A 21,847-nucleotide genomic window follows, 5' to 3' on the forward strand; every position below is an offset into this window, starting at 1 on the left:
AAGTTTTAGAAGTAGTTTACGTACATGCACTTGAAACTTTAAAATAATGTTCATTCCTACAAAAAAAAATTCCAGAATACACATGACAATCTTATTTATATCATCATTTTGAATTTTGATCCCAGAGAAAGAAAAACAATCCCCAATTCAACAGCAAAGTTAACGAAACAGTTAATCTATATGACAATATTTGTCAGAAAAAAGTATTTCATATAATTTATATCATCATTTTAAGTATATATATACAACACATCTATTTATAAAATTTTCACCTGAATTTCAGTAGCTATTTTTTTTAAAAAAAGAGATTTTTACTTGTTTAAATAAATAAGTGTGGGTTCTCTCTCTGGCGACTGAAAAAGCGATTTGTCTTGCTTTCGATGAATCCGAGGGAGATTCAATTGCTTCAAATATTTTGCCCGTGAATTCAGTGATGATGATAATTTCTGGAGTTTCTTTTACTCTTCTCTCTTTGTTCCTCGTCTCAATCCACCGTAACCGTTCTTTATCTCAAGTATGTCTTCTCGTCGCGGCGGTTATGGTTCTTACTCATTTTCTGATTCTCAATGGCTCATCAAAATCTGGCGAATTTTCGCTTGTAATTGCTGATGGTGATTCAGTTTGGGGATTGGTGAGCGGAACAATAATTTGGCTTTTCAGTTGCTCTCTCTTTCACTTTGAAACTTTTTCATCCGCTGGTAATGGTTCATTTTCCTTTGCCCGCGATGTCTTTGGCGACGCCTCTCTTTCAACGGATCAGGCGATGATTTCTCTCAATTTCCCTAAAGGAGATTTGAATGTTCTTCCGATTGATTATGTGTGGATGATCACAATTATCGATGGTTTTCTTCCGACGGTCTTCGGCGGCTACTCTCCGTTTGATTCATTTTCAAACGGCTGTGATTTATCGGTCCAGTTTCATGATGAAATTTTGACTGCATTATTGTGGAAACAACCGCCATGGAAACCACCATGGAAATCAATGAAGCATGTGATCTCTGTGAAGAGTTTATCAACTCTCCATGATGACCGACATTCCCAATACTTTATTGGGATTGACAGTGAAGGCGAATTAGAGAGGTGTTTCATGCATACACCGGTTCATAGCAACAGTTCGAGGCAGTGTCTAAGGATATGGTGGAGAGAGATCATGTTGTCTTTGATGTTACGAGTATACCTCGGTAAATTTTTGCCGAGGATATCATTATTGATCAAGAAATATGAACGCTCAACAATCGTTAATTTCGACGCGGGCCTTTGGGGATGTCTACATGGAACGAGATTCAGAAGATGGTACTCACCATTTCAACAATTATGGGCACAAGCTATAACCAAGAAAGATGTCATCTCTTATTGTTGGAGATGTTTTAATGGGAAGCGATGTAACAGATGGATCGCAACCAATGATCGTTTTAAAGTTTATTGGAGTTTCGTCAAAAAGACGATAGCCAAACAAGATGATCATGTCGGATTAAGGAAGAAGACGAATAAGGAAGATAATAGATTTGATAATCTATTAGCGTGTAAGGCTTATGAAAGAAAGCGGCGTTTAATTCACTTGTTCGATTGTATTTTCTTCTTAAACGTTAATCATTTCTTGATTATATGTGTATGTCTAAGAAATAACTATGTATCTCTGTTTCAATTTTAATAAAGTAAAGTAAGATGTTAAAAAATTAATAAATAAGTGTATACAAACAAAACCATACGAAATTACGAACATACGCATATGAGGAGGAGGAGAAGAAAAAAAAGGAAAAGACATAGTAAAAAAGGAAAAGACATTAGGATTTGTAATCTCTATATATGTTGTGCCTTGCCTCTACTCTTTTTTCACTCTTTCTCTCTCTTTTCACGTTTCCATTATCTCTCTTATTTTCTCTGTAAGAAAAATGGAAAAAACCCTAATAATGCCGTCGAAGGTATCTGACTGCACGATGAGGAAAAGAGGAACAAAGAGAAAGATTGAAATTCAGAAACGCTTCACTAAACAACAACGATCGGTGGCTTGCAGCAAACGCCGTCCTACACTCTTCTCCAAAGCCGCTGATCTTTGTCTTCTCTCCGGAGCCAACATCGCCGTCTTCGTAACCTCTCCGGACGAGAACTCCGACATTGTTTACTCCTTCTCCGGCTACTCTCCTGCCTCTGAAATTGTTGATTGTTACCTCAACGCCAAGTCTCCTCCCAATATTATTAACCCTCAATCCAAGTTAGGGTTTTGGTGGGAAGACCCTGATCTCTACCTTTATTGTGACGATCTCTCTGAGTTAAGTATCATTGAAGATCGTATGATGAGAACGAAGAAGCATCTGTTGGATTGTCTTGAGAAGAAAGAAAAATCACAATTTCTTTCGAAATCCGATCAAAACCCTAACACCGACGAGATATTCAATAATGGTGGGTCTTCTTCTTCTTCTTCTTCTTCTCAAATTGCTTCTGATTTAGGTCAAAACCCTAGCACCTCTTCTCCGTATTCCTCACACATTGTTTCTTTTGATCAGAACTCTTACTCCTCCCTTGACAAGTTATGTGGCGAGCCTTCGTCACAAGTTACTTGTTATGATCAAAACCCTATCTTCTCTGTTGGCGAGTCATTATGTGATCAATCTCGTTACTTGGTGAATGAAGATCCTGGATTTGTTAACTGCTTATGTGAAACAGGGGAGGAGAATAACGGAATGAGTGTAGCCCAAGAAACACAAACACAATCGATGCTCATTGAAGATCAGAGCTTTTGGGAAAACCTACTTAAAGATGAGGACAACGTGTTTGGTCTTCTTAACGACAACAACCTTGAGGTTCCTCTTCAAGATCGATCCTCAACCAACGAAGAAGACGAGTTTATGATCGATATCAGTGAATTCTTAAGCGAAGAAGAAGAATTCGAATGGCCCCTGTTTTAGTTAGTTCTCTATTAAGCCAAGTTAATTAGGGTATTAATCTATCTTAAAACTCTAACTTGATCTGTTCATTAGGTAATTACCATTTATTTTGTTGTGTGTAACGATCTCTAGATTCATGTTGTTTATTGTTTTTAATCTTCGAATTATCAGATTTTGTGTCGTCGAAACAGAGTTTCTTGATGGTGAAAATTTCTGTTTATTCTACAATTTTGATTATATATCTCATATTCGTTTTGATTTGTTGAGATCGATTGATTAAGCTATACATTGCCTTGTCTTCTCTTGCCGTTCTTGTTGAAATGTTTGCTTTTTATGGTTTTGATGCAATCTTGAGTAGACATTTGTGTTGAAAAGAATAATGTTGCAGTGGCTAGGGATGGTTTGATTTTTTGGCCAAACTAGAAGAATTTGTAAATTTGGCAACAATAAGTTTCATAACTTCTTGTATGTTGTAGATTAGTGTAAGGAGGAAGTTGGAACATTAGGGTCCATTGACTTTGTTACTAGCTAAGATATTCAAAGATAACGCATTTTGTATTTCAAGTGAAAAAAGCGTCCATATACACACTTGTTGATTTGTTGTTTCAACGTGGCACACGTAATGGATGCGATATTGATCTTGTAGAGTTGATGATCTCTCTTTGTCTCTGTTAGTCTTTGTGAGTGAAAACTCTCCAACATTCTCTGTTCTTGAAATCAATTTTGCCTCGCTACTAGTTTTTTGTTTCGTAAGTTCTGTGTCAGTGAATTTGGATTTTGTGAATTTGTGAATCTCAAAATCAACATTTTTCAGAGTTCAATTTCGAAGCTTACAGGAACCAGTAGGTATCAACACGCGTTTCAAAGTTTGTTTCAGTTCTGTCTCATTGATTCATTAACGCTAACGTGATTAATTATTGAAACCAGCATATGAATATATATCTTACTAAAGCTAATTCTCCTACACCAACAAAAATATAGTTAATGTTAAGAGAAAATTGAAAAGTAAAAGACCTGAATGAAGATGAGGGAAGAACAGCTACGGAAGAAGCGAGGACGATGGCCATATACCAATAATTGAAGAGAAAGATGTCTTTGATGCTTTAATCTCTTCCGGATTGGCCTCTCCAAACAGGTCAGCTGCGAAGGTCGTGACGCATGGTTTATGCCCTCCTTCTCCAACCGCCATCACATACAATACCATCACCGACTAGTCCTAGTTTCAGTTTGAGATCTTGAAAAATGAGTCAAGGTTTATGCTTGGTAACGATATATAGACCAAGAGATAGATGAAAGAAGTCAAGAGAACGGTTTTGAAGCGGCCTAGGATAGAGTCGGCTAGAAACGTCCCGAGAATGGGGAACATGCAAGAAACACCGATCCATGTGTTGATGTGTTTTGGCTGCGGTGGTCGTGGACTGGCCAAGCTCGTTTGATAGAAACGTTATTAGGTTGCTTGCACGACCGTAGAACGCAAATGTCTCGGCCATCTCCACAACTGCAAAGATTAATGAATTAATCACATACATGTAGAGTATCAACTTCTCTAAAGACTCGACAGAAATTACTTAGGTACATTGAAATGATCGTTCGAAATTTGAAAGAAAATGTATCCAAATCAGTGAGAGTGTTACCGATATGATGAAAACGGCAGCGTGCCAGCCTCCTTTTGCTAATTGAAGCGAGGCAGAGGCTCGTTTGCCACTGAACCGGAAATTGTAATCACGCCTGCCATTTTGGAGTCTGCATGCCACCTCTCAATAGGATAATACATTTTTACCCTTAATGAATTGAATATCCTTTAATTGAATTAATTTTAAAAAGGGAAAAAGAAAAATTGAAATCGAGAAATGAATTCTCGATCCAATCTCGAAGAGCATCTGTGTCATCTCTCCCCCGACATTGTTGAAGCTTCTCCCCGGAGCTGAGAGCTCGAGAAAGTGACTGACATTTCTGGCGCAACAGCTTTACTTTTCTCCGCCATTGTTACTTTTCAGCTCGTCTACTCCCGAAACGCTCCTCCTCTGTTTTGGTTGAGTCATCCATTTCGCCGGCTGTCGCCACCTCCGTCGCAGCGTCTTCTTTCTTCCCCTCCATTCTTGGATCTCGATTGAAGCAAGTAAGTTCTTAGAAGTGTAGGTATTTGCAATGGTAGAGTTTGGCAATGGTAGATGTAGAAATCTCTAGATAGTAGGATTTATGAGTTCAATCGTGTTGAATCTGAGGGAAATTAGAATGTAGCTCCTCCTTTGTATCGTTTGTTGCAGAAGGTAATGGTACAACTGAAATTGAATAATACAACTGGTACATATATGATAGTGTAGTTCGACTGGTACAATTGGTATAACTGTTACAAGTGCTGTATCGAAATTAGTGATTTATTTTGTTCTATCTGCAGTGTGATGAAGAAGAAGATCCACACAAACATATATTTTGACTATGGAGGGTACTATTCAGAAGAGCATGAGTGGAATTGCAACAATTCACTATATGCTATAATGTTTAAGACAACATCTTTGGAGAGAATAACATATCCGGTGTTAGTAGATAAGATCTGTAAGAAGATTGCTATAGACGGAGAGAGAAGGAAGATGAAATTGAGTTACATGATATGTAAATGAGGGAGAGAGTCTTATATTTTAGATGATGAGAATGTTTGTATATTCTTAACATCATTGGATAAAGAGGGATTTAGACCAGTTTTGCATGTGGAGTTATGCAATCTTGAAAGTAATCAGATGGTGGAGCTAGTACCAAGAGTAGAGAGAAGAAGTTCATGCGGTTTATATTATGGGGAAGTGGTTGCCAATGATGTAAGGGCTGATGATGTAAAGACTGATGATGTAAATAATCAAGCAAACTTGAGTACTTTTAGATGGGGTGAAGGATCAGAACAAGAGAAAGAGCCTGCTATAGTTAATGAACCGATTATTGAACAGCTCATGATAGAGAATGGTGTAAATGAAGATTGTGAGAATGATGTTAGGCATGAATATGTTGAGCTTTCACGACCTTTACAACCAAGTGAGGAAACAGTTAAAGAATGGGAAGATGGTTTGGTTTTGGAAAAAGATCAAGAATTTCCTTCTAAGGAGGCAGTATGGGATTTGGTTAATAGAGCTGCAAAGGCCGAGTTGTTTGGTGTGAGATATGTGAAGTCGGACCCGGTGCAACTTATGATTGAATGCAGTCAAGCTTTCATGGGTTGTGAATGGTATTTAAGAGTTGCTAGAATAAAGAAATCTGATTTTTGGAGTGTAAGAGTTCACAAAAACATGCATACATGCTCTAGGTGTGAGGAGAGTACTAGATATTTTAAACAAAAAGGCACACCACGATTAGTAGCAAGTGTTTTGCATGGCGACTTCCGTGGTCAATTGAAAACACCGGATCCTAAAACCATCATGACTCTTGTTAAAGGAAGACTTGGTTTGGATTGTTCCTACTCCACCGCCTTGAGAGGGAAAAAACAACATGTTAGTGATATGCGTGGGAACCCTGAAGTTTGCTACACAATGTTGTATGCTTATCTCCACATGTTGAGAGAGGTGAATCCTGGGACAGTAACGGAAGTGGAATTGGATGCAGAAGAGAGGTTCAAGTACTTATTTATCGCTTTAGGAGCAAGCATTGAAGGTTTTAAGGTAATGAAGAAAGTGTTAGTGATTGATGCAACTTTTCTAAAAACTGTATATGGTGGGATGTTAGTTATTGCAACAGCTCAGGATCCTAATCGTCACCATTACCCCATTGCGTTTGGTGTAATTGATAGTGAGAATCATGCTAGTTGGAATTGGTTTTTTGGAATGTTGAGAAAGGTAGTACCAGATGAAGATGGTTTAGTTTTCATAAGCGACAGACATCAAAGCATCATCAAGGGAGTGATGGATGTGTTTCCAAACGCATCACATGGTCATTGTATATGACATTTGTCCCAAAACCTTAGGCCAAATTTGACTGGGGACAAGGACATAGGTGTTGAAAAATTCAAGGAATGCGCTCATGTATATACTAAGACCGAGTTCAACATTCAGTATGGTGATTTTAGGAGAAGGTATCCTAGAGCTGCTGAATATCTGGATAATTCTATTGGGGTTGAAAAATGGGCTAGGAGTCATGCTGAGGGAGACAAGTACAACATAGATACTAGCAACTCCGCAGAGTCAATGAATGTTGTGTTTAAGGAAGTACCATCTATTACCGATGATTGATGCGATATTGGAGAAGTTTTCCGAATGGTTCAACAAACATCGAAAAGATTCTGCCAATGCATCGAACACAACGCAGGTGGTGCATGATGTGGAGAATATATTAGATATCCGATGTCCTATAGCTGCGAAGTTGATGGTCACTGAGCTTAACAGCTACCGACGCGAATATAGCGTAATTGGAGTTGATGGTTTAACATATTTGGTGGACTTGGATATGAAATCTTGTACTTGTAGGTGTTTTGATATAGACAAGGACCCTTGCATCCATGGTATAGCCGCAGCCATTAAGCATTGTCGGAATGAATGGAGAACAACGGAAGTAAGCGTATATGGTCTTTGTTTGACATATTACTTGATCGAGACGTGGGCATTGGCATATTACAAAACGATTTACGTTGTGCCGCATGAGTCTCAATGGACTTTCCCAGCTGACTACGAGGAGAAGATCACAAAACCGCCGGATTACAAACCAAGAAAGGTAGAAATCAAGAAACCCGGTTTCCATCCACCGGGGAAAAGCGACGAAAGAGGACCCAAAACAAGGCACGGCCTGGCATTAACTTGGAGAGTTGGTTGCAGCCCCCTCCCAATGATGAGAATGGTTAACTTGAGTTTCTATGTTTTACTTGTATTTCTCGCATGTGCATTAACAATTCAGCTAGTTCAACTGGGTTCAGCTAAGAACATGTCTGTGTCTCATTTGTGCATTAACAATTCAGCTGGTTCAACTGAGTTCAGCTAAGAATATGTATGTTTGTTTTAAGTTGTATTTGTATTCGTTTATATACTGAGTTCAGCTATTACAAGTAAGTTTCAATATGTTCCATAAGTTTTGCATTAACTATTGAACTGGTTCAACTTGTACAACTTGTACAGCTACGATAGTATTATAAAACAACAATTTTTATAAAAATAATGAAATAAAAGAATAATTATATTATATAATCATAATATAATTAACTTTTAAAGAAAATTTAAACATTTGAATACAACTTTTACAAAAATCTAAGGAAAATGATGTTCTCACACAAACAACCCCTTCTAGTATAAGGGATACTTACTATAAGATAACCTAAATCATAGTGAAAGATGTGAAAACAATTATTTGGTAAGTATAATATTATGTAAACCTTGGATATGCCAAATAATTCAGAGAAATCAGTTATCCAACTTATATTTAATTATTTAAATACTAGTCCAATTGCAAACAAGAAAAAGTGTTAAAAGTCCAACTATGTTGCTCGTAGTACAACTGGACAACTATGAGTATATTCAGCCATCATGGGTCCCACTATTAAATAAGTACAGCCGCCAAACTCATTTTTTATTAAAAGAATTTTTGTTTTTAAATATTTTTTAAAAAAGAAAAGGAAGATAGATCTAGGGTTTTCGAAGTCTTCTCTTACCTTAAATATCTTCTCTCTCTTACTTTAACTCTCGAGCCTCTCTCTCTCTTTCATTTGCGAAGAAAACCCAGAGCTTTTTTTTTCTAAAATTTCCGGCGGCGAGAGCGTACATTCCGGCGAACAACTGCTTTCTAACAAGGTTGGTGGTTAATTGATTTCTAATTTCTAGATCTAGGGTTTTCTTATTTGATTTCTAAATCATAGATCTAGGGTTTTCTTAATTGATTTCTAATTCCTAGATCTAGGGTTTTCTTATTTGATTTCTAAATCATAGATCTAGGGTTTTCTTATTTGATTTCTAATTCCTAGTCCGTTTTTTTATTTGTAATTCATAGATATAGGGTTAGTCGATTCGGATTCATAAATTTCAGATTCATCTTGATTTTCTGCAGTGACAATGCCGATCTGCTATACTCAAAGTTCAGAATCGGAACCGAGTGAGGATATGAGTTGGGCAAGAGCTGACGGTAATTGGGGTATTCCGAGATAGTGTTTCTATGGAACCTACGTTAAGCTTGTTGTGTGTACCACTGGCAATAATCAAGGAAAAAAGAAATACAAATGTCCAAATTATGAGGTATGATGAATTTTTTGTAATTATTGTTGATGATGAATTCGTTTTTCTTATGATTGATGATTGATGCTTATGCTTAGGATGGTGGAGAACACCTTCAAAAGTGGTGGGATGATGCGGTTAATGAGAAGTTTAGTGTTGTGCATAACAAATTTGAAACCCAGAAAGAAAATCCACCACGCTTACCAAAATCCAATGTTGGAGTCACTTCGCGAGTCTGTTCGAATTATGCGTGCTCAACTCGATGATCTTGAGAAGCGTTTGGAGGAGAAAGAAACGGAGATTAGCAAGCTGAGGGATTTGCTAGCTAAGTGGTAGTTGTTGTATGATTATGTATTTCTCTTAATATTGGTAGACTTCTAAAGTTTCTCATTTCCCTATGTAGACTAATTAACTAAAATTGCCTAAACGTTTCAAAAATTGTATGTTTTATTCTATTGATTTGGTCTATGTTTTCACCAAATTCACAAACAGCTGTACCGTGAATACCAGACAGTTGTACCGTGAATACCAGGTAGTTGTACCAGGCAGTTGTACCATTTATACCAGGCAGTTGTACCATGTATACCAGACAGTTGTACCAGGAATACCTAGGAAGTTGTACCATGTATACCAGGTAGTTGTACCAGGCAGTTGTACCACGTATACCAGGCAGTGTACCATGTATACCAGACAGTTGTACCAGGAATACCTAAGAAGTTGTACCATGTATACCAGGCAGTTGTACCGTGAATACCAGGCAGTTGTACCATGTATACCAGACAGTTGTACCATGAATACCTAGTTGTACCATACACACTTGTACCTAATACTTTGTACTATCACTTAAATAGTTTCAAATTACCAAAATATAATATTAAGTATTTAACAAAATAATCCTAATAGTACCAAACACAAACTTGTTCAAAAAACAAAATAATGTTAAGGTTTTTCCCACCAGACAACAACACCAGACAATCATTACTTCTTTCTCCTTCTCTTCGGCTGCACTTCCACAAATGGTGTCTTAATATGTTGGGAAGCTGCCCTTGTTCGCTTCTGTCCGGTTGCTATTACAGGTCCACCCTCTTGCTGCTTCTTCTTCTTTGTCTTCTTGCCCTTCTTCTTCTCTTTTCCTTTCATCTCTTCCTCATTCTTTTTCTCATCCTCATTCTTTTCCTCCTCCTCATCACCTTCATACAATGTACAAAGAAAACAGTTTATTAGTCCACTTTAAAAGTTCAATAAATAACCAAGAAACTTCTACACTCACCTTGTTCCGGAACAGTTGGAGAAATGAGATTATACAAAACTAATTCCATGGTTTGACTCGGCTGCCCACCCTCAAAATCAGTTCTTGTCCTATATTATGTTTCCAGAGGCGACCCATATGGCGGAAACACCGGACTATGATATCCCTGAGCTGCCACAGACACTTCAAGAGTCTTCACTCTAATCTCCATGTCCCTAAACTTCTCCTCAATGGCATGAAAGCCATTGTTCACCACCTCTGTTAGTGAGGCAAGAGATGCAACAACTTTAGCAATATCAGAACTCTCTTTCTCAGGGACTTCTTGCTCAGGGGGTTCTTGCTCAGGGTCTTCATTCTCAAGAAACTTATTACCAATCTCTCGGGACGCCTGGTCCAGCTGGTACATTCCTTCCCACCATATCTTTTTCTTCTTTTCTACTAGACGCTCTCTCCAACTGTCAACAATGATATCAATCTGCCCTAGGCCATCATCAACATTATCTTCAATGATTCCAGCCAACAGAGATTTCTCATATTGGTCTGGTACCAAGATGCTCTCAATATCCTGTGAATACACATACATACATTTAACTTAAACTCTTTATCAAATACATGACACAAACCAAATAATCAAATGAAGACAGAAACTCTAACCTTGCTAGTCCCAAGCTCTTGATATATTTCTTCCAAAGGGATACCTTTCATGGCAGATTCTTTAAACTTGTGCTTGCACATCCTTGGACAGTCATTTGCTGCACGTACAAGTACTCTATATTTCAGTCCAAGATGTGGAATAGACTCATAAGCCAGAATCTACAAAAAAACACACAGTTAATATCATAAAACCATATATACAACTTCAAATACTCAGACATCAAAAACAAAGGATTACCTCCAGAGGTACAATGAATCCACTAAAGCTAGGTTGAGCTTTAGGTTTGACAGACCCATTCAAATTCTTCATCATATTCCTGATCCCTTTCATACATTCTGAGAATGAATACCTGTCCCATGGATATGTCTCACATGCATCCAAATCATCAACAATCCTTAAGAGAAATGATTCTATGTTTCCATCACTTTTTGAGCTTGCTTTTAGTACCTTGCATAGGAAATACAAGAGTACTAACTTCTTCTTATCAGCTCCTTTCCAACTCTTCTTCTCCTTCAACTTAACTAATATATCAGATGTCTTTATCTTCTCAGTCCTTTTGAAGATTCTCTTCACAAACTTCAAATTCCCCATTTCCTCATGCTTCTCCGGGTATTCCTAGCAATTAAACCCAGTTAGCAACGCATGCTCTTTGATGGAGTACCTAATAGGTACTCTATTAACCACAAACCAGCACTCCCTCTCAAGATCTGTGTCAACTGTGCGCAGCATAAGCATCCACATGCCTTGAGTCATGTGGTTTGGCTCCCTAGGCATGTGGAATACATGCTTGAACTGAGAGTGACTTGTAATCCATATTGCCTCGTCTTTAAACTCTCTCTCTATCAAATTCAATGTCTCAGTCACATTACACCTAGTTCCTATTTTACACCCTTTGGTGTATTCTGAACTATCTAAGCACATATTCTCTGGCGGCAGTGGCTGGGAATCATCTTCATCATCATCATTACCAGAATCATCATCAGCTGTTATAACAGAAATGTCCTTACTAGCTTCAGCAGCCTCCTCCTCTATACCATCTTTAGCAGCAGCCTCCTCCTCTATACCAACATCCTCTTCAGCCTCTATACCATCTTTACCAGTACCAACATCACCATGCTCATCCTCTTCACCAGCAGCATCATCCTCTTCCTCATATGTATCCTGCATATTCAAAACCCAATCGCTAAGTTTAAGTTGTTAAACTACTTATATCAAAACACACAATTCAAACAAATATATAATCGGGAGAGGTTGAACTAGTTATATCAAGACACATAAATTCAAACCTATATATTCTCCGATTCAATTATACCAAGAACCAGCATGAAAAGTATATATACTTATATTCAAAGACAACCTAATTCACTAGTTGAACTAGTTGTACCTTGAATACCATTATACCTGAGCAGTAACGGTCTCTTCCTCTTCCTCTGATGCATCAACGAGTTCCTTCTCTGCAGCCTCTACTGCTTCAGTACTCGGTTCTATCGGACTCTCTTTTCCAAGTTGAATATCGGAATCATCAACTGCTACTTGTCCTTCAGCATCATCCCTTTCCAACTCGACGGTTTTGTTTCCAGGTTGACTCTCGGAAGCATCAACTGCTGCTTCCTCTGTCGGATCAGTTTGCATCCCGACGGTTTCACTTCCAGGTTCAGCATCTTCTGGTTCTCTTGGATCTCCGGTTTCTTCTGTAGGGTCGACCACGGTACTTGAATCTACTGGTTCTATCGGATGCGCCGCCGTAGATTCATATTCACCTAAGGCGTCTTTAACACGAGCCATACCAAAATTCCCCAGAATTTCAACGGCGGTGCAAAATGTCGACTGCGACAGAGATAAACGAGAAGAAATCGAAGAAATTGGAGAGAAATTGGAGAAGAATATGTTAAATCGGAAAAGTTAGGGTTTTTCTCTTTTTTCGGAGAAGAAGAGTCGGGAATGAGAGAAAAGGAAAACGAAACAGTTACCGTTTCGTTTTTTTGTTTTGTCTTATCTCTCTGTTGGGCTTGGTGGGATGGGCTTTCGATCGCAATAATCAGTTTCAAAAATTGGGCTTGGATCAAATATATAGAAACGGGTCTAACGTTGGATATTGACTTGGTTTTTTGGTCTTTTCATAATACTCGATTTAAATCTCTTTACATTTAATTCGTATAATAAAAATAAAATAGAAGAGTGGCATTCCAGCCTATTTATCCCCAGAAAGTGCCTTTCCAGCCATTGTTTCAATTGAAGCACCGAGAGATTATAGTGAGTGAATCTAGACGTTTAATATAATATATATATCTGAAATTTGATTCTGATCTATAGGTAGGTTTTTCTATTTCATCTGTTTGTTTAATATAGGTTTCCAACGATTTAGCTTTAGTTTATAAGTTTTTCTTTATAAAATGCATGATGATGGTGGCTAGGTGTGATCCTTTTCAATTAATAATATTTAGAAATTTTCTATTACTTATGTAATCGCAAAAAATATATATCAAGCATGAGGAAATATACAACAAACAAAGATTGTCAGTAAAATTGTTGATGTTGAGATTATGAGACTATGACTAAAGTAATCTAAACGGTGTAAGCAAATGAAGAAAAGACTTTCTTAACCAAACAAACAATTAAACAAAAAAAATGAAGGGAAGACTTTCTTAACAAAATTATTTTTAAAAAATGCAGGAAAGGAACATAAGGAAGCCACCATCATATCTTGAATGAACCTAGGCATATATACCAAGCTTTTTTTACTTACGAGAGTGAGTTGAAAGATGTAGGGGACAATAATAAGCCAAATTTTGGAAAAGATCTCTTGTAGCATGATCAGCTAGGAAATAAATGCTTTTAACTCTAAGGTTTGTGATCTTAATTGAGCCCACAAATATTTCAGTCAAACGTCACACATATAAAGCACATATATATGAGCAGTTTGAACTTAAGAGATACAAAGTTTTCATACCCGTGCCATATATTTTTCTCCACGAAAATCTCTTTAGTAAAACGCTGCTCAAGATAATAGACGTTCCTTCTCACCTTCCTAAAGTCAATATTCCAATAGAGAACAGGGAAGTCGACAGTCGTGACCATCTCTTTCTGGATGGTCAAAAAGCCTTCACACCACAATGTCATCAAATCATCTTGAAGATCTTTTCCAATCCCCATTGCAGACTTGATCTCATAATCCTGAAGAAATGTTTGTTCCTTTGATAAAAATCTGAAAATCTTGCATGACTCATCCCCAAGTTTATCAGTGATTACCGCTTCCATCTTATCCTTTTGAGCTAGAGTGATGATTTTGTCAAAATCTAGGTTGCCTCTCTTATTTTCTTCCATGAATTTTTGTCTCAAGCACTTGATGAATTCTGCATAATTAACACGATAAAACTCCTGATCTAATTTGCTGAAATCAGAAGAAAACCCGATTAGATCTGTAGGAGTTGTTTCTCTGAGAACCGCTTGCTCCACAAACTCAGGAGATTCTTTAATAATTTTCGTGGTGAGTACATGAGTGTAAATGGTAACATAAAAAAAATATTCAGCCAGATTCAGCCAGATTCAGCAATTCCGCAGTTACCATTTGCATTAAACTAAATTCAGCCAGATTCAACAGTTTTTCCAACATCAACAGATACATAGTATGTTCATTTCAGATAAAAATTTGGATTGTAGCGATTCACAACTCGAATTAAAATATTTTTGGCTATTAAAAATTACACATCAAATTTATATTTTAAAATAAGTTAGATCATACAAATACGATATATGAATAATTCATACACATAAAATCATTACCAGAATAGACAAGAGACATATTTATGTTCAGATATCTATAGATAATTTTAGATAATTTAATAAATTTTAGATACTTAAATATAATTTTCCAATTTTTTGCAAAAATAACTCATACTTATGCTAAAATAATATTTAAAATATCAAATTAAAAAAAATTGTTAATCATCCTAATCATATTAAGGCTTTAAACTACTAGAGAACAATGAAAAATCAATAAGATAATCTATACTATATTATCATGTTTATTTTTAAATTAATTTTTCAATAAAACTTTGACAAAGCTTTCTATTAATTAATTATATCTTTTTAATAGTTCAAAAATTAGATTTGGAAGAACAACTCAATTTTGCTAAAAAGGTATTAATTCTAGTATTTATTTATTGGTATAAGAGTTAATTAGACTATTAGATAATTTTATCTATTTTATTTAGATATTTTTCTTTAGTTATTCTATTAATATTCGTAATTATTTGACGATATTTCAGTTAAAGTCTTAATTATTTCGACAGATTCCGCTGAAAAGCACAAAAAAATTCAGTTAGATTCAGCGGTTACCATTTGAAAATGTAAAAATTCAGCCAGATTCAGCTAAAAATCACTAAACATTCAGCCAGATTCAGCAATTCAGCCGGATTCAGCCAGATTCCTCGGTTACCATTTAGAAGGGACACGCTCAACAAAATATGCGGAAAGCAATTTCATTATAGACGATTTGATGGTTGACGTGGCATCTTTGGAATCTGGTTTTGTTAAAAAAAAAACAATACAAAACAGATTAGCTATCCATTGTTACTAATGTGAACAAAACGAGAGACACAAGGTATATAAGATATGAGGACTCACTAAAGTTCTTTTTCCCTAAAATAATGTAATTGAAGAACTTTATTTATAAAATACGTACTTTATAACAAATACTACACCCTAAGAACAAGTAGAAACCGACTAAACCCAAACATAACGGATAAAATACATATTAAATTGTATTTTCATCACCTTGAAAATGGCAAATCCACATATGCCACTCCAAAAAATTGCAAAATCATAATTGATTATTTTTGTAAAACTCCATTAAAGTTTGTTTTTAATTAAAATATATTATAATAATCAGAGAAGATAATGACGACCAAAAATCACTGGATTAATTAAGAAAAAGACTAGACATGACATAAAACACTTAAGAAGTTGTGATGGTTAAAACAGTTGTACAAAAATGATAGAAAAAACACTTTAGAAGTTGTGGTAGTTAAAAAAGTTGTACAAAAGTTGAACTACATAAATTTTACAAGTATAAATATGTAAATTCTTCTTGATATTGTGCAGTTACAACATATATTCAAGAATCTAAATAGTGAGGCAATTAGAATTTACCAAAATACAAGTTGTCTCATTTGATATAGTTATGTAGGATTTGCATTAATGAAAATCTTTAGTCACAATTTTGAGAAATGTGACTTTATCTAACCTCATGAGTGGCATTATGTTTGATATTTGATGAGTGGCATCGTGGTATGTAGTGATTTCTCATAAAGGAAGAGTGGGGTTAATAATTTTACTTTAAAACAGTGGTACGATACCGTTTTCAAGCTGAACTTATAATCTCCGGATAGTCTAGCTTATGACCAATTTTCATTGAGATTTTTCTCTCCATGCCAGTACAATATTTTCATGCCTTTAACTTTTCTTGAGTTAAAAACGCAACTTGCAAATGCTTATACTTTTTGCCACAAATGTATTATGGCACTTTTAATGCTTCAGAGCTTCAGGATTAATGGAGGTGGATCAACGGAGGAGAGATTTTTCATCGAATTTCCAGTATAAGGTACATTGGAGAAAGGAGACTTGACTAATATCTTGAAACATAGGAACTAGCATGTAACCCGCCTTATTGAAATGACCACACATATCTAAGAATGTCAAGCTCTCTTATCAATTTCGGAAATTCCTTTACGTGGATTGATATTAGAGAGTGTTGGTGTCGGATTCCGAACTCCCAGTTCGATCTCACTCGAAGATTGATATTGGACACTAAATCAACCTAATAAAAGTCAACAGATGAATTCTCGAGCTGAGACATCAGACTAACGTTGAACGAACCAAAGAGCTCGGAGATTCCAAGTAAAGTGAATGAAGAGCTCGGATATTTTAAACCCGGTGAAGAAAGAGTTATGAGTTGGGACTTGGGAGGTAGGCCGAGTACCCGTAGGCCCAACAAAGACTATAAATGGTTCAAACAAAACGTTACACATTGATGATAAAATAAAAAAAGACACATTTAATGAGAATTATTACATTAATTAGGTAATTAATGTATATCATCGTGTATAAATATATAGTCTCATAGACCAAAGGGAAACATCGAAATCTTGCGACATTATCAATACCATACTAGTTTCTCTTTATACTTTGCATACATTATCATACTATATATTTTCTGTACGTATTTTTCTTGTACTCTTGATCTTGAGATTTTAACCCACGAATAATATACAAATACTTAAGTGTGCGAATCCGACATCCATATTTTGGCGTTGTCTATGCGAACGCTAAGTTCTCAAGCCGTTCAGAAGTTTCAAGGCACGAACAAGTCATCATGGCCGATCAAACAATTGTCGATCCCCTTAAAACGTTAACTTACTTGGTGACTACCATGTCCGGGAAGTCCAAAAATTTAGAGACTTTTGTAGCTGATCTGCAAGCAGCCTAGGTAACTCTTTTTGAAAATCAAAATTTGTTTCTGCTCATGTGGAATCTTTGAGTGCAAGAACAAACCAGAGAGTCAAGCGAGGACTACTTAGTTATCCTAATTCGCGTGTCGGCATAACTCTTGCAGCCAACGAGACACCAACAGCCAGAGACCAAGGAGGAGAACCAGAGTTCATCCCCGACAAGAGAACCTAGATGGGCTCGGAAATGACGATGTCCAAGATGGGGAAGAGCTCGAGCGAGGTGGGAGTGACCATATCCCTTTTGCACCTTCAGCTGATTACGAGAAAGTCCGCATTGAGCTAAGAGAAATATAGTCAAAGTTCCATGAGGCCACCAGTTCGGCTTCTGATATCGACATGTTGATCGAAGAAATGAGGCGTACTCCATTCACCTCGCAAATCAATTTGCCGACTTACGATGAGAAATGTGACCCGAAAAGCCATTTAGCAGCTTTCCATATAGCAGCTGGCAGGGTTGACCTAGAAGAGCATGAGGAGGCTGCGGGTTTAGTAATAGTAATTAAAATTAATTTAAACTTAAATTATTAGTAATTAACCTCTTTTATCAAATAGGCTTCATAAGGGTTTTATTGGTTAGAATAATTGACTTTATAAGCTATTTAATATAAATTGAATAATTCTGAAATTATTTGATTTGATTTTGAATAAATTTGTTTTCAATAACGTATGTTTCAATATCATTGTTAAATCATTTTAGTGGAGATTATATTTATACTTTCAATATAAATAAGTTAATTTTAGTTCTTCTTAATTTAATTTAGTTTATTGGATTCTGTTTTTAATAAGATGTATTAATAAATTCTATGTATATAGTTTTTCACAAAAATTGTTTTGGAGAGGTATTTTTCTCTTTTCACTTCTTTTTTACTTGTATAGACTTGGTTGTACAGCCCGTTCTCCTCAATTTAGGAGTCTTCAAAGATCTGAAGTAGTAGCTCTTCACATTAGAAAGCCACATAAAAAATGAACTTCATGTGGAGCGTTTTGATGTGTGTTACAGCTTCAGTTGTAGTAGTGATCAGCAAATGGTGGTACCGATGGTCAAATCCCAAGTGCAATGGCAAGTTTTCTTTTTAACATATGTGTCTTAGCACCTTTCAAGTTTGATGATTTAGTCTCCAATTGACTATATTGCTGGTCTAAAAGGTATCTACACTTGAAATGTATTTGCAATTATACACATAAACTAAATAATTGAAATGTACATTGACTCAATATATACAAGCCAAGTCGTTTCTATTGGTGAATAATTGGAATGCAACTAAACTTGAACAGAGTAATTGAGAAAATGTTATTGTTGAGTAATTGAAATGCATTTCAATGGTGATACTTATCTGTTTTCTTCTTTGTTTATAAGTGATATGAGAATATGAATGAAACTATTCGTTTGAATTTTCAGGAGAATTCATTGGTCCTTGTTATTTCTTTCTCAGGCGAATATGGAATCGGTTAAGGTTTTTGAAAATATTGATCCGCGAAGAAAGTCTGACCTCGCGAAGATAGAATCAAGCAAGTTTTAATGATTTGGATCTTATCATCTTACCATTTGGGATGTGGCGACTTTGGATCAATGTTGTATGTGTTTTGTACAATATAACCCTTAGTGTTACTTTGGCTCGAATCATGGAACGAAATGACGGACAAAGTTCGTTGTTTAGATCATTGTGGAAGTCGAAACTAACACAATCAAGATTTATCTAGGGTTTTATTTTAGGGATACAATAAACGCGAATTCTCAAAGAACAACAGAACGGATCGAAACCAAAGATGGTGTTCTTGATATTATTAAGAAAAAGATAGCTTTGATTGTACAAGAGTCTGATCGTAAAAGAAAAAGTGTTTTGCTTAAGAGCCTTGTGTAGTCTAAATTCTAGAGCGATATTGCTTGCCCTGTTGTGAGAGCCTTGAGTCTCTTTATATAGCGATGATAAACCGCCTCTCCAGCGATATTCTCGGAAGATTTCCATTTATCTTGAAGTCGGCTAGAATATCGCGGATTAGGATACTTTCCTTATTCTTCGGGGTTTTTTGGAAGTTTTCTCGATTTGAGTTGATCCTTCGAGATTCTCCCTTATCATTTCCGGGTATATCGGAAATGATGACGTCTTATTCCAGAAGTGGTATCGAAGGTGAATATTTCACCAAGTCCTTGCCTCGGGCAACCAATGATTTGACCCCGGGACATCCAAACAACGGATGGCTCGGATGTCTTGGTGCCGGACTGGCTCGGGCAGCTAAGTTGCAGACGGGCTCGGGAATCTGAGCGGTGAACTGGCTCGGGTACCCGTATGGACGGGGCTCGGGTACTCGAACAAACCAGCAAAGTCGCGCCCGAACCGATTAGTTCAATACCCGGGCCGACGAGTCATTATTCCCGAGCTGATGGAAAATTGCTTCCGAGCCGGTTGAGGAGGAGTCCCGAGCCGAACGATACGGAGTTCCGAGCTGATCAAAGGGACGTCCCGAGCTGATCAAAGGAACGTCCCAAGCCGAATAACGTTTTATCGAAGTTTGGCTCGGTCTTAGTAGGGGATAAAATCCGACCCCAACAATCATACATTAGAAGAAGAGTTGCTATATCTTTTATTAATCTTAAAGAATAAGATGAAAATGTTAAAAGAAACAAAAAGTGAAGAAGCATCTGATTCCAAAGAATAGTTATGTTAATGTCGGATGGCAAACCAAAAATATATATTAGATTCTCACTAAACAGGTCAGGTTCTGATCCTTCATTTACAAGACATCTGGTGTTTGAACCAAACTGGTCTATTCACACAAAGCTTTTCTCCCAAACCAAACACCTGAGTTCTCAGCCAATTTCTTGCAAACTTAATCTCGTCCTTCCCAAGAAATACAGAGTAAAAATTGTAAAGTCTTGAGAACCAAACAACAAGAAGATTTTGGAAGTCAAGGATCTCTCGATTCTTGATGTTGTATGTGTTTTGTACAATATAACCCTTAGTGTTACTTTGGCTCGAATCATGGAACGAAATGACGGACAAAGTTCGTTGTTTAGATCATACATTAGCACATGCTAAAAATGAAAAGCAGTGGCCATAAAAAGAAGAAGAATAGTTGCTATATCTTTATTAATCTTATAGACTAAACAGAACAAATTGAAAATGTTAAAAGAAACAAAAAGTGAAGAAACATCTGATTCCAAAGAATATTTATGTTAATGTTGGGTGGCTAACCAGAAATATATATTAGATGCTCACTAAACAAGTCAGGTTCTGATCCTTCATTTACAAGACATTTGGTGTTTGAACCAAAGTCAGGTTCTGATCCTTCATTTACAAGACATTTGGTGTTTAAACCAAACTGGGCTGTTCACACAAAGCTTTTCTCCCAAACCAAACACCTGAGTTCTCAGTTCAATTCATTTCTTGCAAACTTAATCTCGTCCTTCCCAAGAAATACAGAGTAAAAAATTTAAGTCTTGAGAAACAATCAAGAAGAAGAAGAATTTGGAAGTCAAGGATCTCCCGATTCTTGATGGAAGGATCGAGGTTTACATTATCTAGGAAGTTTTTGGCCATCAGCTTGTCAGTACTAGCCGTGCTCTCACCGCTCTACATAGATAGTTCATCAGACGACGATCAAGAACCTGAAGACGAACCCTTGAGCTTTTTCTTTACCCTCTCCTTGCTTCTGCTATTCTTGATCATGGCCATTGCCTTGTCTCTGTACTGTGACCAGAGCTTGACCAGGTTTGATCCCTATTGGATTCACAGGCTTTGTGGCTCCTTTGGTGGCCTTCTTGCGATCCTCATCCTTCTCGCTTTTGTCTTGAAATGTAAAAGCTTCTGCTTAGAACATAACACAAAGACAGTAAAAAACTTCAGATTTATTAATTAAAGAAGATGGAAACATTGTCAAGCATCAAGCATTCAGACCAAAAATTATAAAAATTAAATTATAATGTGGGGTACAGTTATAATTATACCCTATGTTGCATGGAAACTCTCTTCGAGGTCCGTTTCCCGTTTTCGAAACGTTTCGGAAACGGAAACTCTTCGGAAACACCAAAAACGTCACGGAAACGCGTTTCCTAAAAATTTATGTTTGGAAACACGATGGAAACTCACGTTTCTAAATGGAAACGCGACAAATCCTTTTTATTGACTTTGGAAATTTAATAAATAAAAGTTGAAAAGATTAAGATTTATAATACATATAACTAATTTTAGAAAACTCTGAGTTTTAAGATCTTTTTATCGACAAACTAGATTTGGAGGCATCTTTATATGATCTACGATGAAACTAATGAAAATGAGAATGAAAATGTTGGTCTAAATTAAATATTTGAACTTGAACCTTTTAATCTTTTTTCTTTTAGAAGTTTAGTTAACCTATTTAAATTTGATGTTTTGGAC

At 36.4% G+C, this 21,847-nt stretch overlaps 3 protein-coding genes across 3 annotated transcripts; 2 read left to right on the forward strand and 1 right to left on the reverse strand.

Moving 5' to 3' along the window:
* The first annotated feature begins 331 nt into the window (after positions 1 to 331).
* On the forward strand, positions 332 to 1,680 carry LOC110228019. The gene has a single exon (XM_021024054.1). It carries the CDS (start codon positions 434 to 436, stop codon positions 1,649 to 1,651), a length of 1,218 nt encoding a protein of 405 aa, XP_020879713.1. The 5' UTR covers positions 332 to 433; the 3' UTR covers positions 1,652 to 1,680.
* A 75-nt stretch (positions 1,681 to 1,755) lies between these two features.
* On the forward strand, positions 1,756 to 3,711 carry LOC9313369. Its single transcript, XM_021026488.1, has one exon. It carries the CDS (start codon positions 1,893 to 1,895, stop codon positions 2,904 to 2,906), a length of 1,014 nt encoding a protein of 337 aa, XP_020882147.1. The 5' UTR covers positions 1,756 to 1,892; the 3' UTR covers positions 2,907 to 3,711.
* A 6,703-nt stretch (positions 3,712 to 10,414) lies between these two features.
* LOC110228701 (uncharacterized protein At3g43530-like) lies at positions 10,415 to 11,320 on the reverse strand. The gene is made up of 3 exons (XM_021026755.1): positions 11,200 to 11,320; positions 10,962 to 11,120; positions 10,415 to 10,872 (listed from the first exon to the last, which is right to left on the reverse strand). The coding sequence occupies exons 1-3, from the start codon at positions 11,290 to 11,292 to the stop codon at positions 10,423 to 10,425; spliced, it is 702 nt and encodes a 233-aa protein (XP_020882414.1). The 5' UTR covers positions 11,293 to 11,320; the 3' UTR covers positions 10,415 to 10,422.
* Positions 11,321 to 21,847: the final 10,527 nt, after the last annotated feature.

Source organism: Arabidopsis lyrata (genome assembly GCF_000004255.2).
Source record: "Arabidopsis lyrata subsp. lyrata unplaced genomic scaffold ARALYscaffold_5, whole genome shotgun sequence".
In the NCBI taxonomy this organism is placed as follows: Eukaryota; Viridiplantae; Streptophyta; class Magnoliopsida; order Brassicales; family Brassicaceae; genus Arabidopsis; species Arabidopsis lyrata.